The 20,699-nt window shown below is 38.8% G+C and overlaps 1 protein-coding gene across 3 annotated transcripts in view; it reads left to right on the forward strand.

Annotated features, from left to right (window-relative positions):
• The window catches only part of LOC107659857 (growth factor receptor-bound protein 2-like), a 25,008-nt gene extending 4,840 nt beyond the window's left edge, over nt 1-20,168 (forward strand). For all 3 annotated transcript variants that reach the window (XM_016448942.1, XM_016448943.1, XM_016448944.1), the window contains exons 3-6: nt 13,721-13,818; nt 16,553-16,675; nt 17,108-17,276; nt 19,789-20,168. In XM_016448942.1, the coding sequence (XP_016304428.1) occupies nt 13,721-13,818; nt 16,553-16,675; nt 17,108-17,276; nt 19,789-19,974 (576 nt within the window). In that variant the 3' untranslated portion in view covers nt 19,975-20,168. The remainder of the gene's footprint in view (nt 1-13,720; nt 13,819-16,552; nt 16,676-17,107; nt 17,277-19,788) is intronic.
• Nucleotides 20,169-20,699: the final 531 nt, after the last annotated feature.

Below are 20,699 nucleotides of genomic sequence, written 5' to 3' on the forward strand. Positions count from 1 at the left end.
GTTCAGCTCCATCCAAAAGATTTTGGACTGGATTCAGGAGCGCTTGCCATCCTGCTGTAATTGAATTTAGGTCATGGATCAGCTATTCTTGCCCCCTAGACCTTTCATCCAGCAAAACGCAAGGCTTCAAAGTTGCACATCATTCTCAATGTTCTAGATAACTTTTAATCAGCAGCGTACATAAATACTCTCTGCTTTTGCATTCTACCAACTTGAATATGATCACACATTTCACCCCCATTTTACTTCGTATTCGTCATGCAAATGAAGGGATAGAGATATTGAGCCTAGTTTAACTCCAGCAGAGGGTAATAAAGGACCATTTCTCAAGGAAACCTTTGAGCTATGGGGTCATGAAATTAATATTTTATCATCTTCGAAATCTAAATTTAGAGCTTTTCGAGAGTAACATGACAAGATAGTAAAACTCTAGAAAAATCTCTCTATATATATATGAGATATGTACATTTGCGATATTTCGATATATTGCACAGCCCTAATATACTGTATATGGCTTGTGTCTATGGCAAGTGGGATTAATCTCAGTAACTAGCAACTTTTCTTATTATGTCATAATTGCTATTTATCTTACTAAAATGCAGCAGTATAAAGAGAGGGGTGCCAGACCTTTGTCCCTGTTTGTTGCCTTTTGTTCGTTGACTTTACCGCATTCAGAAAGAAGAAGCTCAGGAAAGTTGGTCTTGGTATTTTTCTTCACCTGCTCTTTGGCAATGCCTGCACAAAAAACGTTCAAATCCTAGGCTGGGACAGACAAAAAGGCAATGATGGGATTTGATGGTATCTCAGGATTTCAGACATTTCTGAGCAATTTATGGAAGCTACAGCGCCAAGGCAAAAGACTCTATATTTTACCAGTGAGTTTGCAGACTCAATTGTATGTGTTAGGCAGGGGTTCTCAACTCTGGCCCTTGAGATCCACTTTCCTGCAGAGTTTAGCTCCAACCCTAATCAAACACACCTGGGCAAGCTAATCAAGGTCTTTAGGAACACTAGAAAGTATGTGCATTATTTTTCAATAGTTCAACGGTTCATTGTCAGTTTTTATTTAAGTATTTTGAGACATTTCCAGGTTTTTGTCCTTAAAATACATGTGTATAAAATAAAACAATTTTCTTATGCATTTTTCTTATAAAGAGCCAAAGACTCACATTACATAGCTAGTAATGATGGCGTGAGCCATTACTTTGCTGAAATAATTTGCCATAGTGTTATGGAAAGTTGTTTTAATACGCGATATTTTATATGTATAAAAAAGTACTATATTATGTTACAGAACTTGTATTGTTCTGTTGAATAAGTAACAGAATTGGAAATCTTGATCATATAGAGTGCATTTAGAGAGCATTCATGGGAGTTGCATAACAGAACGTGTCACCTTTATTTGACCCTCTAACTCTAGCACTTTCTATTCTATTTTAATTCTACTTTATCTACATTTATCTTTTTTTATTTTTTATTTTTTATTCTTTATTTAAAAAAACAAACACTAGCTTTCTATTTTTTCTATTCTATCTACTTGTTTTTCTTTGTTTGTGTATGTGTGTATATGTGTGTGTGTGTATAATATATATATATATATATATATATACACCTTGCTATGTGTACTGCGTTAGGCTAACCGAGACTTGTCATTTGCACTTATATATTGTTGCTCTTTTGTTAGTTTTGACTGCTTTTATTGTTCTCATTTGTAAGTCGCTTTGGATAAAAGCGTCTGCTAAATGACTAAATGTAAATGTAATATAGAGAGAGATGTTCACATTTTGCTGCTCTCTATGAGTTGTTTCACTGAAAAGGGAGAATAACAGCCTAAACATCTCCAGTGGGATAACAGCATTTGCTTCTAATATGTTGAGAATATCCCCAAGCCCCAAGACTCTGTTAGGCTGACCTAGAAATCCTGGCTAATTACTGTATCAGCCTCCTGACTGTAGGATAGGATTTGATCTTCTCGCTTGGGTTCTGTTTTGAACTTCTGACTCCAGGGAACTCGTCTTTTTCCAGAGTCTCTTGTGCTTTTGGTGCTTCCCTTACACTTCCCCCAAGGGCAGTGTTGAAAAATATTTGCATGTTTTTTTTGCCCTACTTTCCTGGTTTCATGGGAGTTGATTTTGCATTCATGGGAGTTGCATCACAGAACGTGTCACCTGTAAAATAAGGATTCCTCACACAAATCTCTCCCTCTTCTTCTCCTCCCTCACCCTCGTGATGTTTCAAATCCATATTATTTTTTTCAGTGAAACACAAAAGGGAACATTTTGAATAATGTACTGGTGGCTCTTTCCCTTGCTACTACAATGAAAGGAGGAGTAGTCAGAACTCTTCTGTTCAAGTAAAACATATTTTTTGCACTATAGCTGTCTGTAGTGCTTTGACAGAAGCCAGAAAGGATGTATTTTCAGTATTTGTAGCATCATTCTCACTGACTTCGGACACTCATGCAAAAGTGCCTCTGGCCACTAAAAAGGTTCTAGAAATGAAGGTTCTACGTGACGTGACTAGAAATGCTACTGTCTGTGCATAAACGATACCTGCAACTGTATTCTTTTTCTTATAGTTGCAGCCAAACACCTGGTTCATAAAATGAACTTTGAAAATTAAGACAGCAAAATGCAAGTTGTGCAAGTCTTTAGGGTTCAAATTTAAATTATGCATTTAAGAAAATGTTGGGTTCATTGGGATCTCCTGGCATATTGCTTTTTCAGGCTCACTATTCACTGATTCAGTGGTCGAGAGCAAGCTTTTGGGTTGACATCACTGATGTCCTAACGTCACAACACTTAATACTGCCCACACACCGCATGACTTTCAAGGCCGTCGCATTGCTGTTCTTTTCACATTACACAACTGTCGTTGCTGATGCCATTTTCAGTCAAAGCACATTTCACACTGCAGAACTTGGATTGCAGACAGGTCTAGATATTTAACCTGCTAAATATCTCTTGTGCATCTGCGACACATCTTTGATTCTTATAGTTTCCGTCTTTGAAAATGTACACATAGCGATTGTGATGCCTGCTTTAGTGACACATATTTCCGTCTGTTACGTTCATTTAACTACAGTTATGATCTTGTCTTTGAACCTCATTGACTCACTGAACCAGACTGGATTTAACACATCTTGTACAGCCTTCTGTAGATGTCTGTCTGGAGCGTGTCAGCCTGTGATTAACCGTTTGGCCTTTAGGGGATGTTTGGACTTGTAATATCATGGCTGATGCCAGTCTGATATCATTGGTGGTGTCATTTATTTATTTACAGAGGAGTAAGACAAAACACAGATTCATCAAAATGCTTTAAACATGTGTTGAAGTGAATCAAACCTTTCGGTGTGGAAAAAATCTTGATACAGATCTCCAATAACAAAATAACAAAATGTTGAGTTTGAATCTAGTCTCAGCTGCTGAAGGCCTTTAAATTCCTACCAGTACCAGGTCTTCCTTGCCCCTGAACACAACAATAATCTGTTTATTACAGATATAAAGCTTAGGTAGGCCAGCCTGCTGAGAAGGGTACATGCCAGACATGTGGTAAAAACTTTTGGATTTAGAGGATATTATTATTAGCCCAATATGGTTTGCCTGTATTGTTCTTTTAGTAGGCTTCTATGATCATCACCGAATTATAAGAGCCTGCAAAATCTCACCCCCTGCCACTATGCTTCATTTTCCATTTTTGTCTCAAGAGCAATTCGTTTTGCTTCCTTTGTCTTTCATAAGTGCTTTAGGCACACTGGACCATATTTCCTAGAAAAATTTTAATGGCCTACATTAGCCAGATTGGTTGTGCGGTGTGAACATTTCTTTTTAAAGAAATGTATACTTTTTTTAAATATTAAAAAAAATCTTACGGACCCTAAATTCGGTAAAAATGCTTCATATATACGGTATTTATTATTAAATAGCCATAGTAATGTGTAGATTGTTTTAGATAACACATTAATTAATTACTTTATTTCATTTTGTACGTTTTGTTTGGAACTTGAGTAACAAAAACATAGAAAAACAGTTTCATGTTATTCTTGAGATCAAAAGAAAATATTCAAAAATAGTCGACTAACTGTTAGTCGACGAGAAGAAGCTTAGTTGATCCAAATTTTATTAGTCGCAGGGACAAAAAAAATTCCACTGGAAGTGGCGAAATCACGTAGTCCGACAGGTTATTAACAGCTGGTCTATGTCGTAATTACAGTACATCAGTCAGGACATCCAAACGGTTGTTTCGTTTGGGACCTCAAATCAAATGTGACTTATCTGAAACATGGAAGTAGTAGCATCATTACATGGCAGCTCACTCAAAGTTAACCTTAAAAAATGTGCACTATTCAAGTGTTTGTGAGGAGTGTGGAAGCTGAATAGTAGTGCGCTCACTGCATGACAGTTATCTTGGAGGCACCGGTGCAATCATTTGCATTTAACTTAAAATACTCTGTCATTTTTGGTAATACAGATAAAAATAATAAAATACATTTTTCGAATCTGTAAAAGGTCCTTTATTTGTGTGCACTCACAATAAAAACAAAATGCTGTGCTTTTGTAAAATGATGAAAGCAAACGGTGCGCTTTCTGCCATCTAGGTCTCTGTGAACTTGAGCTGTAATAAAAAAAAAATGCTTGCCTCACAGACATGAAAAATATATCTATAGAAAGCAAAATGTCTACTTTTAAATGAACCAATTCAAATGGAAAAAAAAAATATTTTCAGATTATGTAATCCGTATGAAACGTGCATGTCCACTGTGGAGATGACGAGTCAGTGTCGTCGACTTCATCACTTCAGCCAAAAATGAATTATTATAATGTTAAGTCAGTCTTCTTGCTGTTTTTTCCCCGATGCATTAAAGGGGTCATATGATGCAATTTAAATTTTTCCTTTCTCTTTGGAGTGTTACAAGCTCTTGGTGCATAAAAAAGATATGTAAAGTTGCAGAGACTAAAGTCTCAAATCCAAAGAGATATTCTTTATAAAAGTTAAGAGTCAACCACGCCTACCTAAAACGGCTCGTTCTAACATGCCCCCACATGTCTACGTCTTGATGTGGGAAGATTTGCATAACGCCGCCCAAATGTTCACGCAAAAAAACAAGGCGTAACTTTAATTCTTGCTGTTGCCGCCGCTGCCATGTTGTGGAGTCGCTGTGTGTTTCGTTGTGAAAGCGAAACTACTTTGTTTGGCCTTCGAAAAGAGGACGATATCCGCTTCGTCATGCCTAGAGCTGATCCGTGCTGGTCGCTGAGGAAATACATCAACTTCGCGCTGTGGATCACCGGATCGGCTTTCACCGTGGACGAAGCGGAGTCCAGCCCGGGGTCGTCACATGTGGTTGCCGCTCCTTCGTCGAATCCGCCGGCCGCTACTCACTCTAGCCCGCCGTGTGTGGCGCTGTGTGTTTCGTTTTGAAAGCGAAAATACTTTGTTTGGCCTTCCAAAAGAGGACACGTCTAGAAATCAGTGGTTAAGTTGTATTTACAACACTGTTCCAGAACAGTTCAACCCAAATATTCAGATGTGGATAGCTGGCCAATCAGAGCACACCTCGCTTTTCAGACTGATGAGCTTTGTAAAAATCGACACGTTTCAGAAAGGCAGGGCATAGAGGAGAAACAATAATGTACAGTATGTGGAAAATAATAAGTTTTTTGAACCTTAAACCGCATAAACACATTTCATTACACCAAATACACAAAATAATGTTCTTTTTAGCAACATCATATGACCCCTTTAATTATATTTCCCTGAAGATAAATGTCATTATATATCCTGCTCTGTACTTTGAGAGGGTTGGTAGAAATGGGCAGGACAGAGCACTCTGTCTTTTGTAACGTTTTCTTTCAATATACCAAAGCAATTGACACTAGTTGTAAAAAGTGGGAAAAGCAAATTTTATCCTCCACATGAGCAAGATATTGATGTTGCGCCTTAGAAACTGGATTACCGTTGTGTGTGACTTGCACATATAAATACACTGGACATGCCTTACCTTGCCTATCAAGCACAAACTGTAAGGAAATATAATGACTGAAATCCTCAAGATATTTCTGTACTAATGCACAGCATGACCAGAAATAGCCAATTCATTGAATCAATTGCATTGATGACAATTTACTAATTAAAAAAAAGAAAGGTTTTGGTACTTGTTTTGACACAGTAAAGGATGTGAATGTAGAGATTAAAAAGTAAGTGTTGTAGTTACAAGTAAATCCCCTGTGAAAAAAAGACAGATGATGAGACGGAAGTGAGGATTTGGGTAGAAAAACATGATTCCAAATGTTATGCAGTGGAGACTTGTTTTGTGTTGTGTGTGTGTGTGTGTTTGTGTTTGTGTGTGTGTGTGTGTGTGTGTGTGTGTGTGAATTGTCTTGGGTTTCTATGGACAGAGCTTGTCAATGTTAAGAGCAGGCTGGATGACAGATTTGGTTAGAGGCCTTGCGACTCTGCTCTCTCTCTCTGCATGGGTGATGTCAACACCTCCAGATTTACACTCTATCTTAACCGGGCATGCCATAACAATTACGACCAGAAGTCATTCAATTTCACTGAGAGCCGATAACATGTAATTATAATATAAACAGTTTACCTGCTCCATATGGTTTGTCTCTGTCCACATACAGGAATATAATAAAAATGTGCGGTTATTACGTGTTAATTGGATCTGTATTCCATATACTTTATATGCTTTTTTTTTGGTAATTTGTAAGCACTGCAGTTTTCTCTTAAGGAACTCGAGCTGCGTCGGAAAACGCTTTCTGTGACCACGCTCTGAATAACATGTGAAATCAGTCCAATAGCTGAGCGGGACGTCACGGGCGGGTGACGTCATGACCAGGAAGCTATAAAAGCACGTGCGGCGGAGCCAGCGTCAGCTTTCTGTCATTCAGTGAAGCGCTCTGTGTGTGTCAGTCATATTTATTGTTGTCTGTCAATTGTGAAAGTCTATAAGCTCCAGCTATGTCTAAGCTCATGCAAAGACAAAGCATTTCAAGGGCGAGAGCAAGCCACGTTGTAGGTTGTGTGTTCCTCCCTGCCCAAAGAAAACGTTGTATCACGAGTGGGGATACACACAGCCTGTGCGTGGTTTGCTTGGGAGCGAAGCACAGTTGTTACTGCCTTGCTTCGCTCTCAGAGGGCTCTCTTTGAGTAGGGAGCCTTCACTGGCGTTCCTTGCGGTGCCGGCCCCGCTTTCGCAGGAGATTGATGTTGTTCGTGTGACTGAATGGCTCGCGCGAAGCGCATATATTACATCATTTCGGTTTTTGATGGGAATCTTACTACACTAGACCGTATTTACTCATCTGGTTGTTTGATTGCTTTTAATTCTGAGGAATAAAATGAAATATTAGTACGGCTGTCCCCTGCCAGTCCTCTGCTTCAGGGCACTGAGCTAGTTGCTCTAGGCGCACCACAAGCCAGTCTCGCGAGACTGGTTCCCTTAGGAGGTCACCTGGCGGTGTGGGAGCCCCTGCTCTCGTTGTTCTTCATAACCTCTGCAATTCGCTCTGGCATGCTGGATATTAGCTTCTGGGCCAAATCCTGACTGATGGCGATCCATTCTTGTCTTATTAGTTCTCGGAGTTGATGACAGTTTGTGGGCTTTTTTGTCCACTCGCCTTTTGAGGACTGACCACAGGTTCTCCATGGGATTGAGATCCGGGGAGTTGCCTGGCCACAGATACAAAATTTCAATGTAATGATCTTCGAGCCACTTCTTTATCACTCTTGCTTTGTGACATGGTCTGGCACGTCACAGGACTCATGGTAGGGTTCACCTTTTTTTCTCCGAACAATCAATTTTCCAGATGTCCCAAACAGTCAGAAGGGAGCTTCATCAAAAAAATAACTTTGCACCAGTCTTCTGCTGTCAAATCCTTGTACTTCCTGCAGAATGTTAGTCTGGCCTTGATGTTTTTATTGGAGACAAGTGGCTTCTTTGCTGCCCTTCTTGACACCAGGCCGTTGTCCAAAAGTCTTCACCTCACTGTGCGTGCAGATGCTCTCACACCAGCCTGCTGCCATTCCTGAGCAAGCTCTGCACTGCTGGTGACACGATTCCATAGCTGGCTGCAAGTGTTTCTTTGGAGGTAACCATTGCTAACAAGAACACAGTGATTGGCAATGCTCTTTACCTCATCTCCGGCGAAGTGATTTTGCACACAAAAAAGGAAAGCCCTGCATGAACATGCAGTCAGTAAGGTTCCTGATGGATCTTATATCTATAAAATGGATTTCTGTGTGCGAGGTTACGAACGTTTATGTTCCTTTTCTACGTGCGTCTCTCAAAAATGCACTTAACACCAACGCGAAAGTATGTTAAAGGGATCAGGTCTTATCGGGTCCATTTGGAAAAAGGCACTCCTCGAACCCGCTTGGGTCTCGGGTCGGACCTCGGGTTTTTGGATCCAAGTGGACCCGTGAAGACCTCTACTTCAGAGTACTTGGATACTTTTGCCAATCCTGGCTAGCAACCAAAAGTGCCACAACACTGTATGAGGCTTAAACGGGTATTTCGCACAAAAATGAAAATTCTATCAGCATTTTTCTTTGTTCTGAGGAACATAAAAAAGTACAGCACGTGTCGGAACCGAAACGCCCATTGTCATAACTGAATGACAGCTCCGTAGAGAATGCATAGAGAGAAAAGATGGTATCGATTTTACCTTATAAATTCGAGACCGAGTCTGATGATAAAACGTCTGAAGTAGCTGATCAACCAGACACTTCGCAAGCACAACTGGAACAGGGTGTTTCTCAGTGTTAAGTGTCAATTTAAGCCCTATTCGCACGGGATTAGTATTATCTGGGGACCTTGTGTGATTTTGAAATTACCCCCTCCACATCTGAATTTCGTGTGGTGCATTCGCACGGGATAAGCGAAGCCTGTGATTTTACTCAAATTTACTGACTTGTCTCCCGGATACCCGGATGTCAAGGCTTTGAGAGTCCCGTTCTATGGTCCAGATGGATTTAAAAAAAAAAGAAACTAATATAGTTTCGTGCGCTGTATCATTTACATTTCACCAAGTTAAAATAATATCTCAAGCTTTATGCTTGATTTATTTGTAACACATTAACCTCAAAACCTTTTCAGCTTTCTCTTTCTGCAAATTGTATGGTGTAGCGATATGATGACGGCACCCAAAATACTATCAAACACTCCAACGCAGCTCCATTCTTCGCGGAAGATGGATAAAAAGGCGCACAGGAAACAAAAACCTCGAAAAATGATATACGACCCGCCAAATGCTGGCCGAATCACAGAGATGCCGATTCGCACGGGACTAATATTATCACAGGACCTCGGTGTTCAGCGAAATATGGTAGGTCATTTGCGGGAGAATTTTTACTTTACAAATTACAGACATGGCCGATTCGCACGGGATTAAGATCACAGACAACCTCCGCAATTATTACAAATGACTGGAGGTCACCAGGTAATACTAATCCCGTGCGAATAGGGCTTAAGTTTGTGGAGGTTATAAGACATGACAGCAGCATCATTTAGGGATGCACCGAATGTTCGGCAACCAAAATTATTCACCCGAAAGTGCTTTTTTGCTATTTTCGGCTGAATAATTTCGGTCGCCGAACATGCGGGGCATCCCTAAAGGATGCTGCTGTCACGTTTTATAACCTCCACAAACTAAGTTTGTGAAAAGACTGTTTAAATTTTACAGAACAATGACGTTTTTGATTACGCGATCAAATAACTTTAAATGCAGAAAACATCGGCAGTGTGGAAACATTTTAAAGTGTCTGACAAAGACGCAAAAATGTCCGTTTGCAGACACTGTTCTGCTGAATTATCTAGAGGAGGTACATCTGCAAAAACGTACAGCACGACAAGTTTAATTTATCATTTAAAATGAAGACAGCATGCAGATTGCGAAAAAGATACGGCAGCAGCAGCAGTGAAAGGGAAATTTCCTGCTCCCAGTCCCAGCACACCCCCACTCCATCTGTGATCCACAAACCACGTTCAACAACATATAAAAACGAAATAATCTTAAGAGTAATTTTATGAACAAATGTGGAAAATGAAAAACGTAAATTCCAGTGCAGTAAAACAGCTGTCAGCAGGGGGTGCTGCAGCACCATCAGCACCCCTAGTTCCCGCGGCCATAAGTAGGCTTATGTCTAGGACAATTATTTTGTAGGTTCATCCACTTTTTTGCACTCTTTTCAATGCACTTTTTTGTAGTAGGCTTACAGAGTACCTTACATTCTTTCAGCAGTCAGTTATGGGCCTAATATAGGCTATTCAAGAAGGGGGGCTCAAAGATGGCCAAATAAAAATATTTTATAATTTTAATTTATTTTTTTTATGTTATATTTTGCTTTGTTGGTGCAATGTCTGCTGGAATGTATAAAAAATGTTCAATGTTAAATAAATATTTTTAAATTGTAGTTTTGTAAATTTTTTTTTCTTTGAATAGAAAGATAAAATGGTAAAAAGCAAATTTTGACTTTAATTTATGCAATGGTGGAAAAAAACTGGCAACATAAATGGAAAAAAAAAACTGAAAAATCGTATTCGGCCTTCGGCCAAGTGTTTCATTATATTCGGCTTTGGCCAATAATTTTAATTTCGGTGCATCACTTGCATCATTGATATAATTTATTTAGGTGCACATGTGGGAACTGTATCAGAATGCCAAGCGAAGATGAAAACCTCTGCTGCCACGAAGTACGACCGGTAGTATTATACGTTTCTGCATTAGTTGAGCATTAGACGCCTATTTTATAGAGAATTAAGTGTATTTCGAACGATTGCTAGAAAATATAGGCTAAATATCAATTATTAATCATACTTACAGGTGGAGTTTCAGAGGAGTCAGCTGGTCCAAATAAACTGAGCACTGATCCATCTTTCAAGAGCAAGCGTTTTGTGAATCCCGCATTGAACTCCCCGAGATTAGAGAAGCAGTCGTCAGTAAAATGATGGGAACACAACAAAAGATTGGGGTTATACTGCTGTGGTATCATTGAAAAATGTCAAACACTGATTCTTTTCAGCCTCATCATTCGGAAGTGAAAATAAAACTTTCACAGCGTAGGACACAGTGTCTCCTCAACATGATGTTAACCACACAGAAATGCTACAGTGTTTGAAGGCCGGGTCAAGTTGTTCACGGCCGGTGTTAAAAGAGATTTTCGGTTTCAGAAATTTTCTTTCAGTGGGCGGAGCACACATGAATATTCATGAGTTTCTCGGACATGCACGTGGAACTGAGAATTTTAGTTCACGCTCCTTGTATCTCAGCAGGTTTAATGGAATATTTCAAAAAAGGTAAATGTATTCTCAGCGTTGCGCAAACTTATGCCTAAACTACATTTGTTCATCATTTTGCCATATTTTTAGTAGTTTGCACATTTCGTGCAGTCGTCCCTGTAGCAACCTGTAGCTATTAGTATCGGTAAAATCTATGGTAAAATCCAATCTTTTGACCTCTAATTGTAAGCATTTTTTTCATGTCAGTGGTAACAAAAATGGTTTGCCTTTAACATGGCAGAAATAGCTTTTATTTTTTGTTACGTTCAACTCATTGTACTCTTTAGGCAAAAAATGCACCATCAATATCTAAAGTGTTTCTATATTTTGCTACGGTATGAACCTCTTTCCCACTTTCTTGCTGTTGCTGTGCACTTTCTGCCTAGCAACAGTGCTTTGCTGCGGGCAAGCAGGCTGCTGCTGGTATGATTTCCTCTGAATAGGGATTTAGTGGTTGTGGATTGGGGCCAGCTGACATCTCTGAACCACCAACCTGTGTTTATAATTTGGACTTGGTTTTGGCATCACATTCAGCTATCTGTCTGCTGTATTTTTTTTTTCTTAAAGTTTCACCATGAAATCCAAATTGAAAATTCTTATTTTTTAATGGAATACTGTAGTGTTTATTATAAATAATTTATCCGTGCACTTCATTATTATTTTTTTAATTCATGTGCCCTCGTAATCTTTAATCAAAAACGTTAACCTCCCCTCCCCCTCAAAACGACTCATCTTCTCTTCCGGTATCGAGCTATGGCGCAAGGGCGGAGCTAGTGACGTAAGGGGTAAACGCTGGGATAAACCACAGGGGGAAAAGCTGAAGCTGATGCTTCACTTTATAGCACTGACACCAGTCATGAGGGAGTATGTTACCCCTAAACATTGAATAGATATTAGGATATTACGACAACATTACTCTTAGGACATCGTAAACTAATTTTTTTTATGAATATGACTTAACCTGATGGAGGACGCGCTCAGTCATTCAGGCAGTCTCTCTCTCTCTCTCTTGTGCGCTGTTTAGGCATGTTTTGTGCCATTGATCGTCGTCGTCATCCGTAAATAAAACATTTATTCATGCTTGGGTGTCAGCTGTGAATCCAGTGGAGAGAAAACCCCCACCACTAACTGCAAACTGGCATTCAGATCTGCCTCCATTTTGTTAGCAACACCCCAGCTTCCAACGATCCAATCAATTCCCGAAGGACGAAATCAAGTCCCGCCCTCTTATTTCAGATGCCGTTTCTCTCGGATATATGTCACAGTAGAGAAGAAAAGACAATCGCAACTTCCGTTTCATGCCAACTTTAAGCAAAGCTCTGATTCTGTGTTTTATGTCGTACCAGTTTTCATCCAACCGCTGCGAGGGGTTTTACTGGAAAGACACAAAATTGGGGCAAATTTTGCATTTGCAAATTCTTAACTGCACCCACATAGAGATTTCCTAAAACACAGATTGCTTTCTATTCACCAAGATGACAAGAGGGAAAAATGAAAAATAAAATGATATTTTCCTCTCTCTATTTGTTACTGCTTAGAGTGGGAGTAGATTTTAAAAATCTAAAATAAAAATAAGTATTTATAACTGAGATTAGCTGTGTTCATTTCTTCCACCCAGAAGTTACCAAGACCTACTTTCATTCCCCCCATTTTTATATTTGGAATTTGACATCTTGGCTTGTTTATAATATCACTCTATTTTTCTTGAAGGCAGAGAAAAGAGGCGCCATGGTGTGGTGGGAGTGAGAGCAGATTAATGGTTGTTTACAGTGAGAAGGGATGGAGGGACCATCTTTCAGAATTGTGAGAACGTTCCAGGCTATAGGATAGGATTCCCATTTATCTAAGACGGATGTGTCATAACATACTTGACTTAAGCAAGACTGAGTGTCTGCTGTGAGCCTAAAGTAATCACATAAAGTGATGCTTTTTCATATTTGTCCACTTCATCTGTTTCAGCCCTTCACCTCTGAGATTGTACACAGGGCAGTAATGTACTCCTTTCTTCATTTCATATTTGATGGTGATGGTCATTACCACAGATGCTACGACAAGTTATGAAAGAGACATCAAATCCCAGCCATCAGGACCAATGCTAATGGCCCACATCTTTTTGTGCAATCCATCTGGTTCAGTTTTGCAATTCCACAAAACAGACTGTGTGAAATGTATTTCTCATTAGTGCCAGAGAAGTCTTATGTATACAGGATGTTATGTGTAGCTTAAAGCTGAAATGAAGGATATTTCCTGTGTGCTATTTCTAGAGCAAGGCCTTGGGTTTTAAACACCACAGCCAGTGATACGATTGGCTCTTTAGGGCCTCTGTGTTCTGAGGGAAGTGTCTTCTGTGGGCTGATTGGAGGTTTACTGTGTGGACGCTGTGAAGTGACGCCATGCTGGTCAAGTTTTAAGTGTCTTTTGTTTTCCCATCAGGTTTTAAATGAAGAATGTGACCAGAATTGGTACAAGGCAGAACTCAGTGGAAAAGAAGGATTCATCCCTAAAAATTACATAGAAATGAAGCCACACCTGTAAGTATTTGCTCTTTTCAGCCAACAAAAGACTACATTTATTTAAATTGTCATCAATTACTCACCCTCCTGTCACTCCAAACCCATGAGATTTTGCTCATTTTTTGAAACACAAATGAAGAGCATTTGAATGAAACCTAAGAGATTTCTGACTCCTTTTGAGTACACTGGAAAAAAAAAAACACAGAATCTTCAAAAAGTTCATAAAGACAGGAAAGTAATCTGTATGAATCGAGCGTTTTAATCCAAGTCTTCTGAAAAGAAAATCATGAACATATTTAATTGAGCTTTTCCCAGAAGCTCACCCGTACTTGGCTTGGCCAATGAGGTTTGTACTCACTTGACACACAAGCTACATAGCCCTGCACATGACATGCAGGAAAAAATGGTAAATCATGCACACAACATAATAATTTGTTCCCTCGCTTTACTAAATTGTGGCCATGTTTTAGTTGAATCAAATCGAGGGAACAATTTCTTATATTGTGTGCACTATTTTATTTAAAACAAGGGAACGAGTTAGTAAATTGTGCTTATTATGTAGTGCACACTATTTACTTTTTTTTTTTTTCCATGTCATGTGCAGGGCACTGTACAAGATCATATGAGCTTCTGCAAGAACCAGTGAGGTTTGTTCTCAGTGCCTCAAGCAAAAAAACATCACTGTTTTGGTGGAATAGACAATGTAGAGCCAGAAATCTCTCAGGTTTCATGAAAAATATTGAACAAAAGTCTTCCAAGCTGGTTTGGCATAACAGAGTTTTCATGGTTGGGTGAACAGTTCCTTTAATTCCTTATTTATATGAAGATACCCTGCCTCCATGTTAGTAAATGTAGGAAAATAATGCAATAACCCATATTTAAAATTACATTGTTGAATTTGATCTTTTGAAGGTTTCTTTTTTGTTACATGATGTCAATGTAATGTCTGATTATTACCAATTAAGTTATGAATCCATGCCTCTATTAGAACAGTACCTCTTTGTGGGGAAGTCGTGGCCTAATGGTTAGCAGGGCTGTCCGAACTCTGTCCTGGAGGGCCGGTGTCCTGCAGAGTTTAGCTCCAACCCTAATTAAACACACCTGAACCAGCTAATCAAGCTCTTACTAGGCATAGAAACTTCCAGTCAGGTGTGTTGAGGCAAGTTGGAGCTAAACTCTGCAGGACACCGGCCCTCCAGGACCGAGTTTGGACAGCCCTGGGTTAGAGAGTCGGACTCATAACCCAAAGTTTGCGAGTTCGAGTCTCAAGTCCGGCAGGAATTGTAGGTGGGGGGAGTGAATGTACAGCGCTCTCTCCCACCTTCAATACCACGACTGAGGTGCCCTTGAGCAAGGCACCGAACCCCCAACTGCTCCCCAGGCGCCGCAGCATAAATGGCTGCCCACTGCTCCGGGTGTGTGTTCACGGTGTGTGTGTGTTCACTGCTGTGTGTGTGCACTTAGGATGGGTTAAACGCAGAGCACTAATTCCTAGTATGGGTAACCATACTTGGCCACGTCACGTCACTTTAATATACACAGGGTTGGGGAGTAACGGAATGAATGTAACGGTGTTATGTAATCAGGATACAAACAACTGGTAACTGTAATTTTGGTACGTGTAGCTGTAGTCTAAAAAGCACACGTAGAGTCCAAGGAAGTAATTTTAATAAATCCACAGGGAGAACAGAACAGCCTGACATAGGCACAAAACATCATCGTCAATACAGGACAAACTAACTGAGGAGAACACGGGGCTTAAATAACTGGAGGAATGTAATCAGTAAGAACAGAAACAGGTGTGGAGTTGATTAACAACTAATGGAACAGATCAGCAAGGGAAAACAGGAATACAAAACAGAACAGAAACATGTACTACCACCATGTCGAAGCAGAATGTCCGATGACCACATGGAGAAAGTCCTTTGTTACAACAGAAAGTTTTGCCCAAAGCGTTAGGTTTTAAACTGAATGAACAGTTTGAATGCACATTTCGTCTTTCATTAGATATGCCAAATGCTGCCAACAGACTAACTGCAAAACTTCACAGGATTAAACTTTGCAGAAATTTTGAATAGTACAATATTATTAGCATTGTTTAATGTTAACATAATTCAGTGCATCTGTTCTTATATTTGCTTGAGGAAAAATGCAAATTTGTATTCTGTATTTTTCTGTTGCGAAAACATTTCTGTTGTGTTTCTGTTGTGTTCTGGTTCCATATTAGCAGAGCATTTAGTTACAGCATAGTTACATGGCATTTTCTTAAATATTTAATATCGTGCATCAAATAGGTTATATTTTGCATCATATCCATAATAAATATAAGTATTTTGGATTATATTGCTTTTACTTGAATTTATTTACATATGTGACCTTGAAGGAAAGTAATGAAGGAAAGTAATCAGATTACTTTACTTTCATATTGTGGTGCTTGGATTACGTTACTGGATACTTTTTTCATTAAGTCATTTGTAACTGTAATGGAATATATTTTTAAAGTAACCCCCCAAGACTGAATATACAATATACACTAATAACAATCTAATAAACACACTCTGTATTTCTAATACTCAAGTTCAACTACTGTCCATCCAGTAGACCTGGTCAAATTATATATTTGATACATTAAAGATGAGATTCCCTGTCTCATAAATGCTTTGCAATCTCTAAATCCAAAACTAAGTATGTCAACAGTGCATTCTACAAAGTATCTTTAACTACTGCTTTTGTATTTGTTCTGAAAACGCAGCTGGTTTTATGGGAAGATTCCCCGTGCAAAGGCAGAAGAAATGTTAAATAAACAGAGACACGATGGAGCATTTCTCATTAGAGAGAGTGAGAGTGCACCTGGAGACTTCTCGCTGTCTGTCAAGTATGTATTTGTCATTCTATTCGACTAGATTCGATTCTAATGTTTTGCCAATTTGTATATGACTGTTCTGAAGTCCTAGTAATGAACACATAGAAACAAAGGCTGCTGCTTTTGAAATTTTGATGCAGTAATTGAATCTGTTGTTGTAAATGGGGGCATGTCAATGAATAATTGATGCAATGCAGCACAAAATATGGCCGTTCGCAGGACTTTATTTGTGTGTTATTGCAAATTATTTTTGTGTGGTTTCTAAACTAGGCCAACACTGTCTGAATCATTCAAACAGTTCTCCACAGATAGTAGCAGACCTCAGAGCTCATGATAAACTGAACAGTGCAGAGTTCTTCACTATAATTGCAATATCCAAGTGTTGTAAATGCAGCCGGCTATGATGCAATTCTCTATACACTGCGTGTTTTCCCTTTCCTGTAGATTTGGGAATGATGTCCAGCACTTCAAAGTCTTACGGGATGGAGCAGGAAAATACTTTTTGTGGGTGGTCAAATTTAACTCATTAAACGCTTTAGTGGATTATCATCGGTCCACTTCTGTGTCCAGGAATCAGCCCATTTTCCTCAGGGACCTTGAACAGGTTCCACAGGTAGGACTGAATCAGTGCTGAAAAATATTTTATATGTATCAGAATTATCATAAATACTTACAAATACTTAAAACATAAATACTTCAAACCAACATTTGCACCAACTTTCTATCCTTCTTTTTAGTGAACTGGTCGAACCAGTTCACCAAATTGAACTGAATCGTTCAAAACAGTTCGCATCTCGAGTCAGCACTGATCCACAATTTTCTAATGTTTCTCAATTTCAGACATGCCTGACAAGTCTCTACGCCTCGAAATAAACCTATATCCTGTAGTATATGTTACTCCTGTAACCGTGCAGACCGAGAGAACCGATGAGCACGAGCAGCTGATATACTGAGCATGCGTGTACTACCGAACGAACGGTACTGCTACAGCGGTTCTCGAGTCAACATTTCTCGAATCACCAGTACACTGAACCGAGAACCGTTTCTTTCGGACATGTTCGACATACTGAGAACCGATGAGCTGGAGATACTGAGTATGCGTGAAGCTAAAACTGATGCTGTGATATGATATTAATATACTATGAGCGCGAGTGAACAGAGGACTTGAATGAGGGGGTGAATTTGACGAAGTTTATTTAATAACAGATAAAACTTACTGGAAAATGAACGAATGAATTGAAGTCATTACGTGAGGACGTAAAAGAACCGGTGAACCGGTTCATTGAAACGAACTGTCCGAAAGAACCGGACTTCCCATCACTACTAAAATTGTGGATCTTAATGTTGATAAATAGATAAACAGTCTACATATAAGTGACTTCTTAGCGTTTTCTTAATCTGATCTCATTATCGTTAGTTTCAAGTAAGATTTTCAGTGAATATTTCTGTATGTAACATGTGTATGTGTACTTGGCTGGAGTTTGACTTTTTTTTTTATTTGCAGGATCAGTACAGTGCAAGCAGAGTGGAAGCACAACTCCATATCGATGAGGTTCGCACACTACAAGCTGAAACACTGCCATCAGGCAAGTCACTGTCCACTCCCATGCATCTATAAAGATTGTGTATGCACATTTAGGAGTGAACTATCTCTGAAGAAGCATTTAACTTGTGACCATATCAGTGTGTTCAGAGTAAGTGTCTAAAAAGTAACCTATACGATTTGTATGTCATATTCCAAGTCTTCTGAAATCATACAATCTCTTTGTATGATGAAAGCATAAAAATGTCAGTCTTGGTTTACAAAAATGGTTGATTGTATTAGCTTCTACATGTCACTCCGCTTGCAGTATTTCTCACAGCGAGTGTCATGTCGGATGCCCAAATCCACAATAATTTTAGAAATAATACTGTTTTTGTGTCAAGGAATGTAGTTTTAAGAGGTTTTTAGGTGAGGATGTAATTGTTTAGACTTCAAATATGAGGTTTGTTAATAAAGACATCGTCTATTTGAAAAATTGCTTCAACGTTTTTGGGGATGTGAGTTCTAGGGCATCAGCAGCCGTTCAGTGCTCATGAACCCTCCGAAAGCAGCCTTATCTCAGATAGTTCTTCTGGAATTTACTGCTGGCTCTGAAGTCTCTATAGTGGTTAAACATGGGATATAATTCGTTGTGGTTAAATCTAACGGGCAGTCTTTGGTCTCTATTCATCTATTATTTGTTCCAGAGGAAATAGTTTATATTTATATAAATAATAGTAGTATTTAATAATATTATTTAGTATGTAATACTATTAACACTACACTAGTACACTAGTAATGGTGTTTGTGATTGTGATTTTAGTTAAATTTTTCCGCCATTAGATGGCGACAAGAGACTGTTTTTACGAGTGAGTCAGCAGTAAAGGCTTTTATATTGAAAGACTGAAACAGGGTGGTAAACAAGTAAGTTATTTTTACTTTCAACAACACCTTGTAAGATGCAGCCAACAAATGCACTGAGCAGCACTGTCACTCTTTAACAGATGAAAGGATAGTAAGACAAAGATAATGCTTTCCTCAGCGGACATTCAAAATGTTTTATTCTGAATATGAGATTGAGCTTTTAATACAGTAATACAGTAAGCTTTTAATGAATCAAATGAATGTTCCTACGTTACTAGTTCTAAAGTGATGTTTTCTAATAATAAACGGAGGCTTGGGCTCAGCTGTTAAACTCAAACTGGAATCCGTGGCGGAAGGAAGTAGTTCCACACAAAATAGGGTTTTTAAAGACTCCATTGTGGTCTCTTTTTTATTTACACACGTGTAAAAGGTACAAATAAAATAAACAGTGCTTTTCAGTTTTTTTATGTAGGTCTAACACTTTTTAGGTACAGAAATTGAATAAATCAAATGTAAAATAACACTGCATATTTGACTGTATAAATTAAAGATTTAAGGGGTCATATGATGCTATTTTATATATATATATATATATATATATACACATAAAGTATATCCCCCAAGTATTACTCCAATAAACTAATCTAAGCACAGTCATGATTGCAGTTACAGCCAGGCATTAGACCACATTCAAGGCAATATTGTCATAATTCTCAACATTTCTACTTTTGTTCCACAGCATTCCACATATGTTCAAGCTTTGTTTGACTTCGACCCTCAAGAGGATGGAGAGCTGGGTTTCAGGCGTGGAGATTTTATCCAGGTCCTGGACAACTCGGATCCTAATTGGTGGAAGGGGGCTTGTCACGGACAGACCGGAATGTTCCCTCGCAATTATGTCACTCCTGTCAATCAAAACATGTAACTTTCAGAGAAAATGTTTGCTTGCTTAAAGCACCTGTAGACTTCCAGCTGGGTTGCCGTGGTAACAGAAACCACAGAGTGATGGAGAGAAAAGGCTCAATTGGTGACATAGTTGTCGATTGGCCGGAAAAATAAAGACTGTGCTGTTTGGAGTGGTTGACATTTTAAGAAGCACTTGGCTGTGTGAGAAAAATGCTCCAGACTGATATTTTGTTCATGTACTGTGTATCACATCAACTTTGCTTCATATGCAATGTTATTTCATGTTATAAGACATCAGCTGTATAAACAAAAAAAATTATTTTATGTGAAGGAAAGCCACAATGTCACAATACTGGTACAGTTTTGCACCAGGATTCATTTTAAAACACCGTGTTATGCTTGATTTGTATTGTTAAAATGCATCAAGCATTTTTCATGCTTGATTTTTGTATTTGTCTTTTGTCATCTTTCCAGAAATAGTGTTACGGTGTTATTTGGTGTGGGATGATCAAGCATAATTTCACTATGCCATATAATTTCATTTCATACTATAGTCAAATAAACGTACACGTATTCATATATTTGTCTTAAAGAGATAGTTTACACAAAAATAAAAATTCTGTCATTATTTACTCACCCTCATTTGTTCCAATTGTGTATGATTCTGTAGAAGAAATATCAGAAATGTGCATGGAAGAAAGTGTCATACAGGTTTGGAACATCATGAAGGTGATGCCAGAATTG

The sequence above is a fragment of the Sinocyclocheilus anshuiensis genome, unplaced genomic scaffold (genome assembly GCF_001515605.1).
Source record: "Sinocyclocheilus anshuiensis isolate Anshui unplaced genomic scaffold, SAMN03320099.WGS_v1.1 scaffold1405, whole genome shotgun sequence".
Taxonomy (NCBI): Eukaryota; Metazoa; Chordata; class Actinopteri; order Cypriniformes; family Cyprinidae; genus Sinocyclocheilus; species Sinocyclocheilus anshuiensis.